General features: G+C 37.8%; 1 protein-coding gene across 2 annotated transcripts in view; it reads right to left on the reverse strand.

Annotated features, from left to right (window-relative positions):
* Positions 1–1,221: 1,221 nt before the first annotated feature.
* Positions 1,222–12,633, reverse strand: part of LOC111859297 (NACHT, LRR and PYD domains-containing protein 3-like) — a 30,866-nt gene continuing 19,454 nt past the window's right edge. Inside the window, exons 5-25 of one of the 2 annotated variants that reach the window (XM_072708280.1) lie at positions 10,866–12,612; positions 10,326–10,499; positions 9,741–9,908; positions 9,431–9,604; positions 9,169–9,342; positions 8,828–8,995; positions 8,518–8,691; positions 8,256–8,429; positions 7,971–8,082; position 7,914; positions 7,828–7,882; positions 7,319–7,492; positions 5,809–5,982; positions 4,953–5,126; positions 4,638–4,811; positions 4,366–4,539; positions 3,873–4,049; positions 2,948–3,121; positions 2,566–2,739; positions 1,753–1,926; positions 1,222–1,408 (exon numbers count right to left, since the gene is read on the reverse strand). In XM_072708280.1, the coding sequence (XP_072564381.1) occupies positions 1,237–1,408; positions 1,753–1,926; positions 2,566–2,739; positions 2,948–3,121; positions 3,873–4,049; positions 4,366–4,539; positions 4,638–4,811; positions 4,953–5,126; positions 5,809–5,982; positions 7,319–7,492; positions 7,828–7,882; position 7,914; positions 7,971–8,082; positions 8,256–8,429; positions 8,518–8,691; positions 8,828–8,995; positions 9,169–9,342; positions 9,431–9,604; positions 9,741–9,908; positions 10,326–10,499; positions 10,866–12,612 (4,862 nt within the window). In that variant the 3' untranslated portion in view covers positions 1,222–1,236. The remainder of the gene's footprint in view (positions 1,409–1,752; positions 1,927–2,565; positions 2,740–2,947; positions 3,122–3,872; positions 4,050–4,365; positions 4,540–4,637; positions 4,812–4,952; positions 5,127–5,808; positions 5,983–7,318; positions 7,493–7,827; positions 7,883–7,913; positions 7,915–7,970; positions 8,083–8,255; positions 8,430–8,517; positions 8,692–8,827; positions 8,996–9,168; positions 9,343–9,430; positions 9,605–9,740; positions 9,909–10,325; positions 10,500–10,865; positions 12,613–12,633) is intronic. The other variant, XM_072708279.1, reaches the window with a different exon arrangement.

Genomic DNA, 12,633 nt, shown 5'->3' on the forward strand with positions numbered 1-12,633 from the left:
AATGTGGAAATGACTTAATTTAGGTTACTTGCTAATCTTGTGCCTTCAAAAGGTCTTGCAATCTTTTTAAAAGTTCTTATGAGCAGAGTTATTTTAATCTTGATCTTGACTTGTTCTGCTTTCTTTGTATTGTATTTGCCATTTGGAGTTGTTGACCAGGTGGCAAAAAAATAAAATTGTAATTCGTCATATCCAGTTCCTACCCATCAGACACCTTTCCCCTGTCACACAATTACCACACAGGGCCGCTAAGTTTAGCACATGCTTCATCCATGAAGCCATATCTTTTGAAACTACTGTCACTTGGAGAGAGAAAGAGAGAGAAAGAGAGAGAGAATGCTACTCCTCTCTCCCTGAGAGCACAGGCCAGTTTCTCTCTCTCCAGGATCTGGTCACAGATGGTTTTGGCATCAGTGGTGTTCAAACCTGTGATCTCCTGATAAGGGAGTGACAGCTTTTCTTTTGCACCACTGAGGAGTGACTGGGGCTTTTCTGCAAGGAGCTTACAGGTCCTCCCTGTGACTGTGTTGGTTTCCTGCTACAGTCTCACAGCTAATAATAAATGAGTGAATTTGTTGAGCAGGCAGCTGGATTCCTCATTTTAACCTCTTCTAACTATCTGTCCTTGTTAGTTAATATACTTAATATACTAGAAAATTTGAAATAATTTAATTTTAAAAAAGGTCATTTTAAAATCTGATCATGTGAAGGATTTTCTCTGAGGTAACTTCAGGAGAAAAAATGTCAGATTCAAAATACTTATAATAATATAATACTAATAGCTACTCCCAACACCAATAATGGGCATGGACTGTCTTTAGTTTATGCTAAATTGCTAAAGTGTGTAGAACTTCACCTCAGGGACACCTCCGCTACCAACAAGTCTACTTCATCTTCTTATTAACTGGTATGATATAAGGACCCTTCAGATAGATTTCAGGCTTGAAGAAAGCTATTGAAGAAAAATTATCTCAGACATTTGACCTTGCTGTGACCTTGACCTTGTTTAGATAGATTCCAGAATCTAACCAGTTCATCTGTTGGTTAAGATGATTATACCATATAAATCTTAAACATTTTCAACCACTTGCACTTGAGACATCATGCTAATGAATATCGTGGGACATCCTCAAAGCATAACTTAGTCACAGAGACATAAAAAGGCATAACATGTCAGATACAAAAATGAAGTTATTTCCAGTGGTGTAAAAGATGACATTTGTGTAAATCAAAAACTCACCTCACAATTAATTTAGAGTTTGAATTCCATAGAAAATCACTAAAAATGTTCAATGAATAACTGTAGTTCCCTCTGAGGTCCAGCTCTTTCAGATGTAATGAGGAGTTTGATTTCAGAACTTCAGCCAGATCACCACACTGTGTTTTTGTGAGACTACATTTGCTTAGTCTGAAAGTAAACCATAATAAATCACATTACATGATGAGACAATAACATGACAGTAACAGTGTAACATCACTGAAGGATTTATAATTAACAGTAATTTCAGTGCAGGCTGCAGCAACCAACAATTATAACCATTATTTACAGGAAACAAAGGTACTGTTACATTTCACAGGAGATTCAGAAACTCAGATTAATTAATATAATGTAAATAAAGCATGTTAATACTTTAATTAAAGGATTTAAATACATGTACAGATTATAATTAAAGGATTTGTATAGGTTCTTTGACTTAAACTATGTCAGATAGTCAGTTATATTAGACTGAACATAGACTGAAAATAATTTACTTGAGTTGTTCCAGAATGCAGTTGGAGTTGTGCAGTAGAGCAGAGAGCTCCTTCACTCCTGTGTTTCCAACTGTATTGTCACTCAGGTCCAGATCCTTGAGGTGTGAGGGGTTTGTTCTCAGAGCTGATACAACAGCAGCACAATCTGCCTCAGTTAGACCACACTTACACAACCTGCAGTGAGGGGGGAGAGAGACTGGACAGATTAGAGAAAGCAAGAGAAATTTGCAAAGTTTACGGCAATGCTGCAATCAGCATTTCTGCTCTCAAGAAGCTGTTCACTGTTTGAAAAGGTGAATTGGAGCTCGATGATAAACCAAGAAGTGTTAGACCAAAAGAAGATGAGGAGCTGCAGAAACGGTTGGAGGAAGATGCGACACGATGGACTGGAGAATCTAATGACGATTACTCTGAAGACTAACTCTGTGTATTATTTTAGAAAATCACGAATAAATGTTCTTCAAAATCACTGCAAACCTATGCACCACCCTATTATAATCTGTAGAATTATAATATATTATTATAATCTGTTGATTATCTGATAGTTTGTGACCAGTGTTTAACATTTCCAGAAGGTTTTTATTACTTTTAGTAATAATTATAGTTTCACTTAATCCAGCTTGTGGTTGTAGGTAAAACAGAAAAAATAAAATATTTTTTTTCTGTAATAATAATAATAATAATTATTACATTTATTAAGAATAAACAGTAACACTATAGATAGTGTATATTGCCAGAATGCATTCATAAAGTCTTCTTAAAGACCTCTGCTCTTTCTGATATTATTGATTTTATTGTAATGAATAACATTACCCCAGTTTCAGCAGTTTGAATTGTTTATTGTTCAGCAGAACACAGAGCTCCTTCATTCCTGATGATCCCAGTGTATTCCCACTCAGCTCCAGCTCTCTCAGGTGTGAGGGGTTTAAACCCAGAGCTGATGCCAGAGCAGAACAACCTTCACTTCCCATGCAGCACTTATTTATCCTGGATACAGAGAGAGAGAACAAGTAAGAGAAGCCTTTTGTTTAAACATTGTCATGTTGTGTTTAATGTAAAATATAGGTTTAAAAATGGAAAATATTCATTAATTAGGTTATATGCAGTTAAACATTAAACACAGATATTACATTCTGAAAGGAATTTACTTTACTGTTTTAATTTAAACGTAAGTGAATAACTGAGAAACACTAACCTGAGTATCTCGGGTCTGCAGTGTGAATCCTCCAGTAGAGCAGAGAGCTGCTTCACCCCTGAGTCTCCCTTTATTTTCCCACTCAGATCCAGTTCTCTCTGCAGTAAGGGGTTCTTTTTCAGGATGCTACCAAGGAAAGCAAAGGCTTTTTCTGCAGCAGGACTTTTCAACAACCTGCAGAGAAAGAAAGAGTATATTAGACATGGTAAAAACTCAGATTTTAAATCCGGATATGCATGATCAGGAAACTGGAAACTTTGGTATATTATAAATCCAATCATTGATTAGCTAAAATCACACGTGCATGTTTCTATTTGCTGAGTTTCTTGTTTATGGTTCAATCTGTTGTTGAAAATGATTTATTTTGAGTCTTCCAATAACAAAATAAAAAAAACTAAGCACTGGGTAGCTTTAAACCAAGTTCTTAAATTTTCTTGATAATATGGAATCCCCAAACTTTAAAATTTAGAGTTCTTTTACGCTTCACTTTTAGCAAAAAAAAAAATAAAAATTTTTTATTAAATACAAATAGAAAACTAGCTTTACCACAGCAATGTTACATCATGACTTTAAAATTTCTTATTTTGAGGTAATGAAACATAATTTTGAAAAGCTTTTTGAAGATGTTATCAATTTTGTCCTGATTGTTATGAGCTTTAGCTGAGCTTCAGTTTCTCTTCTCAATGTGTTTCCTTATCCAGCTATATCTGTTACACAATCAGTGCACACTAATCTTCATTCCTTAATAAAATGCTTCATTATCAGTATTTACTGTTACTATTCATAACTGTTCAAGCACAAAACTCTGTCCAGCACTGTTTCCTGGATAATCAGCAAACCAGCGGAACACTACAGTGTGATATAGTGGCCTCAAATAATTCAGATTAAACCAATAGGGAGAATTAAATTGTTTTTATTTTCTCACCTCAGCTTCTCCAGTTTGTAATCCTGACTATTTTGTAAATCAGTGAGCAGCTTCACTCCTGATGCTCCAGGGTCGTTCCCTCTGAGATCCAGCTCTATCAGGTGTGATGAGGGGTTTGAATTCACTGCTGTAGCAAGAGCAGCGTATCCTTCCCCTGTGATATTATTATCATTCACACTGAAGAAGAATAAAAATGAAAGTGTAGTTTTAGCATCTTTCATATACGAGTCTGGGGAAAGTCATCACATGAACAAACTTTAACATTTACTATAATATATAATTGAATGTTACTACAGATTACACACTTTATCAATTCTATAAACTTTGCATTTATCATATAATTTATGTTTAATTATTTCACCATAGATGATTTCTAACTGGAATGTAAAGGCTATATAAGATTACATAATTAACGACTAGAAGTTTGTGTCTCAAAAAATGTAAAAAAACATTTCAGCACATTGTAATAGTCCTGATTTGTGAAATGACATACTTGAGTTTTTCTAGGAGGCAGTGTGAGTTCTGTAGTAGATCAGAGATGTGCTTTATTCCAGAGTCTCCTACTTTATTCCCGCTCAGATCCAGCTCTACGAGATGTGAGGGATTTTCTAACAGAGCTGTAGCCAAAGCAGCACAGCCTTCAGCTGCTACACTGCACTTACACAGTCTGCAGAAGGAAAGAAGGACCACAACCAACACATCTGATCACATCTGGTGAAGAAGAATGCAGTCTTTTAATTCAGCTCTTTAACTGTTGTTCTTCACCTCATTATTCTGAGTGGAGACTGTGGATTCTTCAGTCCAGCACAAAGCTGAGTGACTCCTGAATCCTGCAGACTGTTGTAGCTCAGGTCCAGCTCTCTCAGCTGGGAAAACTCAGAGCTGAGAACTTCAGCTAGAGCTGGACAGCTTCCCTCAGTTATACCACACGTGTTAAACCTAAACATGAAATCAGAGGAAGGAAGAACAACTATGAACATACAAATTCAGCACAATAAGCATGTTATATACCAAAATTCACGCACATTTTGCTTATTTGTATCTGTCCTGACTAAATTACTATAACAGAAATGACCTTACCTCAGAATCTGCAGTTTACAGTGAGCACTTTTCAGTCCAGCACAAAGCTGAGAGACTCCTGAATCCTGCAGACTGTTGGAGCTCAGGTCCAGCTCTCTCAGCTGGGAAAACTCAGAGCTGAGAACTTCAGCTAAAGCCGAACAGCTTCCCTCAGTTATACCACACGTGTTAAACCTGAACATGAAATAAGGAATAAAATACAGTTTTAATATTTAAGAACTGTAATCAGCAACATTTACTGAGTCATTCGGCTCTATTTTAATGACTTAAGCTCATGGACTGAAGCTCATGCATTAGGGAGTATACATGGGTGTGTTTTGGGCGTGGCTGTTTCCTGTTGTGACGTGAAAGCGTTCGAGCAGATCATCTACAGCAACAGCACCAATAATAAAATAAGAATCTTTCACATTGTAATCTTTATTTTCAATCTTGTGTATGTTTGTACACTGCTGCATTTCCCTGTGTGTGTAACAAGCAGAGTGTGTGTACATTGTGAACTCGCCTATGCAGGCACACATTATTGATAAAGTGTCCTTAAAATTACAGCAAAATACTGCGTCATTATTACATATATGTATGTATTGAAGACTTAATTTAAAAGAGTGTATATATGTCAAATCAGATTTTTGTGTTTCAGTAAAAATAATAATAATAACGTGGTGTGCACGTGTATGAAATTGTTTTATATATTCGGACAACTGATCATTCTTAAGCTTTAAAATAAAAGTTAAAAAAACCTAATCTGTAATATCTGTATAACAATAACCACACGCTTTACTACATAATTTTATATTATTTTTATTAATAGTACCAGTATTACTATCACACTGTATAAAATAGACAGGTATTACTGTACCTTAATATGTTCAGTTTACAGCGTGGATTCTTCAGTCCTTCAGATAATTGCTGGACACCTGAATTCTGTAGGCTGTTCTTACTCAAGTCCACCTCCGTTAGAAAACAGGGGTCTGAGCTGAGAACTTCAGCCAGAGACTGACAGCTTTCCATCAATAGACCACATTCAGTAAGTCTAAAAAGAAAAATGTCACACCTTTTCCAATGAGTTCAGCCACAGAATGCATGTAAAATAATGAAAGTTCAGGTAATAAAAGTTCAATGTTTTGATCTGTCATTCTTAATTTATATTTATGGATCTAAACACTGCCACAACTATGAATTTCATCTTCAATTGAAGACAGTGTTATGGGCCTGATACATTCTAAAGGAAGCTGACCAGGGGGTGTCCTTGCCAGCAGTCTAAACCACCATGACCTTCTCCTCTGGTTTTGGATTAGCATTGCCTGTACTCTCAGGCTGTCCTGGGTGCTAGAGCTCTTACCCTATCACAGAGATTAAGGCCAGCACTCCCACAGAGGAACCTTTTTTTGCTGTCTGAACTCACAGCCTTTTCTTTCAGTTATTGCCCACAGCTTAGGATCACAGGTAAGGTTAGGAAGATACAGTAGATCACCACAGACCAGTTTCACTATGACTATCACTGCTGCTCTGACACAGTCCAGGACAAGGTGCCTCCCTTCCCCACTCTTTACAAGAAACAAACATGCCCTCAGACTTGGAGGAGCTGATATCTATCCCAGCTGGTTCATAGTCAGCAGAAAAATGTTCAAATGTTTATTGAAGGCCAACCTCAGATGATAATAAAAATAGCAAGGATGTGAGCTATACCTTCCACACTGAACAACCCATCAATACTGTCTGCACAAACAGGAGGGCAAATAAGACACACCCTTAACAAAATCCAACAATTCTGACTTTATGCCATGAATACAGACACAATTTTGACTACTTATAGAGACTGGATCACATGAAGTAGAGACCCAGATATCTATAGAACCACCTACAAAAAATCAAGGTAATGCACATGATCATATATCCTCTTCAAATTTACTAAATACATGTAGAAATGTGGATTAAAATAATTATGATTCTCTTCACAAAACAGCATATATAAAGAGCTGGTCCAATGTTTCATGGCATGCATGTACCCATGATATAATTTCAGATTCCTGGGTTCAACTATTGAGTCTGAAGTCTCTTCTCTAGAAAGCGGCCCAGCTCACACTCGCAGGAAACTCAGAATGCTCTCCTGGGAGGTGCTGATTTAGCATAGCCAATCCACCATTGGCGTGTTTTTGGAAAGTAGGAGGAAACTGAGAAACCCAGTAGAAACCCACATGGACATAAGCATGAACATGTGAAACTCCATACTAGAGACCCTGGTCCTGCGAGACAACGCTACCTGTTGAACCACTGTGTTTTCTGATAACTTACAGTATACATCTAAATATATTACTGAGTAAATTTAAATAAATTACAATGAAATAATAATAATTTAATGTACACACGTGAGTTTCTCAGGTCTGCAGTGTGGATCCTTCAGTAGAGCAGAGAGCTGCTTCACTCCTGAGTCTCCGTCTATTTTTCCACTCAGATTCAGATCCGTCTGCAGTAAGGGGTTTGTACCCAGAACTTTACTCAGATCATCACAAGCTTTCTCTGCTTCAGGACTTTTCAGCAGTCTGTGAAGGAGAAAAAGGTTACTCTAACAACATTATAAATATCAAGAGTATTATCTTAACTCTACCTCACTATAGTATTCTGGACTATTCATTTTTTAGGCCAATTTTTATCTTTATTTTTGAAAATATCTTTGACCTTATCAGGACATTACATTATAAAACGTTTCAAATGTTGGTTTATAATAGAATAATACATCTTATACTGTTATAAAAAAAAACTGATTGTTAGAATAAGAAATTATTATGGGCCTTAAGAAAAGCAACCCATTTTGGTTCTTTCCATTTAAACATTGAACATTTCCCTTTTAAACATTTGTTATTTATAATTTGCTCACTTGAGTGTTTTTAGACTACAGTCTGGATCCTGCCGTAAATCAGTGAGCAGCTTCACTAAAGTGGATTTTGTATTGAGGTAATTAACCCTGGTACATATTGTTCACCTCAGTGTCTCCAGTGTACAATCAGTGAGCAGCTTCACTCCTGAAGCTCCAGGGTCGTTCCCTCTGAGATCCAGCTCTATCAGGTGTGATGATTTCAGAGCTTCAGCCAGAGCAGCGTATCCTTCCTCTGTTATACTGCAGTCTGAAAGTCTAAACAGAGAACATTGGATGGCATTATTATAATAGTCTGATGAACATCTATACAATATAATACTTAATGCCAAGGCCATTTAAGAATTGATATGTTCTATGTTTGTTTGCAGTTTGCATGTAGATATCATGAACTCTTTGGTAAATTTGAAAGAGCAGAAGCAGAACCTGACCTCAGTATCTGCAGCTTACAGGGCTGATGTTGCAGCAGTGCACAAAGCTCCTTCACTCCAGAGTTTTCAAATTTATTCTCACTCAGGTCCAGCTCTCGTATATGTGCAGGATTTGATTGGAAAGACAAAGTCAAAGCAGAGCAGCCTTCTTCTGTGATACCGCTGTTCTTTATCCTAATGATTGAGGGCAAACTCATTTTAGTTTAAGAATAATAAACATAGCTGACAGCAGTGATGTCATAAATAATATTACAATACACACGTGAGTTTCTCAGGTCTGCAGTGTGAATCCTCCAGTAGAGCAGGGAGCTGCTTCACTTCTGAGTCTTTAAGTATTTTTCCACTCAAATCCAGTTCTGTCTGCAGTAAGGGGTTTTTACCCAGAACCTTAGTCAGAAAATCACAGGCCTTCACTGCATCATCACTTTTCAACAACCTGCAGTGATGGAACAAAGACAGATTACATTATTAGCATAATTCTCTTTACATTCAACTGTATATGGTTAGTGTTTTGTAAGAGTATTAAAGTGGATTTTGTATTGAGGTAATTAGCCCTGGTACATATTGTTCACCTCAGTGTCTCCAGTGTACAGTCTGGATCCTGCAGTAAATCAGTGAGCAGCTTCACTCCTGAAGCTCCAGGGTCGTTCCCTCTGAGATCCAGCTCTATCAGGCGTGATGATGTCAGAGCTTCAGCCAGAGCAGCGTATCCTTCCTCTGTTATACTGCAGTCTGAAAGTCTAAACAGAGAACATTGGATGGCATTATTATAATAGTCTGATGAACATCTATACAATATAATACTTAATGCCAAGGCCATTTAAGAACTGATATGTTCTATGTTTGTTTGCAGTTTGCATGTAGATATTATGAGCTCTTTGGTAAATTTGAAAGAGCAGAAGCAGAACCTGACCTCAGTATCTGCAGCTTACAGGGCTGATGTTGCAGCAGTGCACAAAGCTCCTTCACTCCAGAGTTTTCAAATTTATTCTCACTCAGGTCCAGCTCTCGTATATGTGCAGGATTTGACTGGAAGGACGAAGTCAAAGCAGAGCAGGCTTCTTCTGTGATACCGCTGTTCTTTATCCTAATGATTGAGGGCAAACTCATTTTAGTTTAAGAATAATAAACATAGCTGACAGCAGTGATGTCATAAATAATATTACAATACACACGTGAGTTTCTCAGGTCTGCAGTGTGAATCCTCCAGTAGAGCAGGGAGCTGCTTCACTTCTGAGTCTTTAAGTATTTTTCCACTCAGATCCAGTTCTGTCTGCAGTAAGGGGTTTTTACCCAGAACCCCAGTCAGAAAATTACAGGCCTTCACTGCATCATCACTTTTCAACAACCTGCAGTGACGGAACAAAGACAGATTACATTATTAGCATAATTCTCTTTACATTGAACTGTATATGGTTAGTGTTTTGTTAGAGTATTAAAGTGGATTTTATATTGAGGTAATTAACCCTGGTACATATTTTTCACCTCAGTGTCTCCAGTGTACAGTCTGGATCCTGCAGTAAATCAGTGAGCATCTTCACTCCTGATGCTCCAGGGTCGTTCCCTCTGAGATCCAGCTCTATCAGGTGTGATGATTTCAGAGCTTCAGCCAGAGCAGCGTATCCTTCCTCTGTTATACTGCAGTCTGAAAGTCTAAGAGGATAAAAGCCTTTTGTTATTTAATTGTGAAGATCACAACATGAAATCTAACATTTTCTTTTTTATAAGATTTGCACACACGTGATTCACACTTAGTCACCTTGCAACTACTTTCTATTTCTTAATGTAATTAAGTATAATTATGACTCCTTTTTCATTCAGTTCTTTCATTGTTTGATGTGTACAGCATCATTAAGGTTTTTAATATAATAATTATATCAGGGCTTGTTTTTTTAGTATGGATTCATATCAGAAAGAAATATTTATCTCATCTGAACATGTAAGCTGTATCTAGTCATTAACCTGAAATTCTTTTTCCAAACACTTCATTCAGTGTTCACTTGTGGTATAAAGAGGATATAAAAGCAATCCTTCTGCTGAGGTTTAGTTTAATAGGAGAGATGAACTGACCTGAGTTTCTCCAGTTTACAGTTTGGACTCTTCAGTCCAGCACAAAGCAGCTTCACTCCTGAGTCCTTCAGCGGATTCCTGCTCAGCTCCACCTCAGTCAGTTTGGAGGATTCTGAGCTGAGAACTGTGTGTAAAGTCGAGCAGCTTCTCTCTGTCAGGTTACACTCACTGAGCCTGAAAGCAGAATTTGGCAGTAATAAAATCATCTGTCCTTAGTTGCACCACCACAACCTCGCTTAATCTTTTCACCCATTATAGCAGCAAAAAGAAAATCTGTATTAATGTCCATGGTTCTGGAATGAGATACTCAGCAAACACATATATAAGCTTCTGATATTTTGGTGTCCACATAATTATATACTACACCACAAATTCATTTGAATGCAATTTGCAGACAGCAGGAAAAAGCATGACACAATGTTTATGTAATTTCATTGTTCATAGTGTTTATGCCAACTGATTAATATTTCTTGCCATTAGTGTAACTATGACCAAGCTTTAGGGGCAGAAAACCAGCCGAATGAAGAATGTTTTACTTACAGAGCTGTTGTTGCTTCCTGGACGACTGGCTGGAGTCTCTTAAAGCATTCATCTGACTTTATAAACTTCTGTAGCTCAAACACTTCCAGATTCTTCTTTGATGTCAGCAGCACAAAGACCAGAGCATGCCACTGAGCAGGTGTGAGCTCAGATTGAGAGAGACGTCCTGAGCTCATGGAGTTTTGGATCTCTTTCACTAGTGAATCATCATTTAACTCATTCAGACAGTAGAACAGATTGATTGCTCTCTCAGGAGATGGATTTTCTTCAAGTTTGGACTTGATGTACTGAACTATGTCCTTTTGGCAGTCAGAGCTGCTTCCTGTGTGTGTCAGTAGACCTCGAATGAGCTTCTGATTAGACTCCAGTGACAGGCCCAGAAGGAAGCGAAGGAAAAGATCCAAGTGTCCGTTTTCACTCTCCAAAGCCTTGTCCACTGTAATCTTCAGCACATCAATCACTTTTGTTTCTTTGCTCTCCTCTGATATTTCAAAAACATTCTTGTTTTCATTTCTGAGACATGCGTATGCATGTAAAGCAGCAATGAACTCCTGAATGCTGAGATGCACAAAGCTGAAAACTGTGCCTAGAAATCTGCTGGTCTCCTGAGTGCACAATCCTGAGTACACTGTTATGTTATTAGGGTCAAGTCCACAGGATTCTAGATCTTCTGCATAGAAAATCAGGTTATTTTTTTCCAGGTGACTAAAGGCAAGTTTTGCCAGTGAAAGAATTTCCTTTTGATCCCATGGAATGTCTGAAGCATTCTTTCTATTGAATTTCTTGTCCCCCTGTACGGTCTGAAAGATCAGGAAATATGTGTACATCTCCGTCAGAGTCTGTGGAATGTCTTCACTCTCGGAGTCTCTTAAAATCCCCTCAAATACAGTAGCTGAAATCCAACAGAAGACTGGAATATGACACATGATGAAGAGACTTCTTGATTTTTTAAGATGATCGATGATTTTGTTGGCCAGAGTCTCATCCATGATTTTCTTCTTGAAGTACTCCACCTTTTGTACATCATTGAAGCCACGCACCTCTGTGACCCGGTGCACATGTTCAGCAGGGATCTTAGCAGCTGCTGCTGGTCGAGTGGTAATCCAGATGAGAGCAGATGGAAGCAGATTTCCTGCAATGAGGTTTGTCAGTATAGTGTCCAGGGGGGCTGGCATTGATGCATCAGTCCACTTCTCATTTTCATGGAATTTTAGAGGAAGTCGACACTCATCCAGGCCATCAAAGATAAACAAGACTTTATACCTATCTGTGAATCTCAGTCCTTTTACTTTTGGGAAAAAATTGTAGATGATGTCCTTTAAACTGCGCACTTTCTTCTCCAGGTTCAGTTCTCTGAAAGGCAGTGGAAATATGAACTTGATGTCCTGATGTTCTTTCTCTTCAGCCCAGTCTAGAATAAACTTCTGCACACAGATGGATTTTCCAATGCCAGCGACCCCCTGTGTCACCACAGTCCTGGGTGTGTCTTCTTCAGGTAATGGTTCAAACATGCTGTTGCATTCAATTTTTTTCTCTTGCTCCATTTGACTTTTTTCAGCTTTTTCAATTTGTGTCACCTCATGTTGTTCATTCATTTGTCCACTTCCAGCAGTAGTCATGTACAGATCTGTATAGATCTTGTTCAGAGTGTTGGACTCTCCCTGCTTTGCAATTCCTTCACATACATGATGAAACTTCTTACACAGATTTGATCTGAGAGCACGCTGCTGAAATCCTATTAGTGCATCTATAGTTATATGATAATAAA

This window comes from Paramormyrops kingsleyae, unplaced genomic scaffold, assembly GCF_048594095.1.
Source record: "Paramormyrops kingsleyae isolate MSU_618 unplaced genomic scaffold, PKINGS_0.4 ups62, whole genome shotgun sequence".
Lineage (NCBI taxonomy): Eukaryota > Metazoa > Chordata > Actinopteri > Osteoglossiformes > Mormyridae > Paramormyrops > Paramormyrops kingsleyae.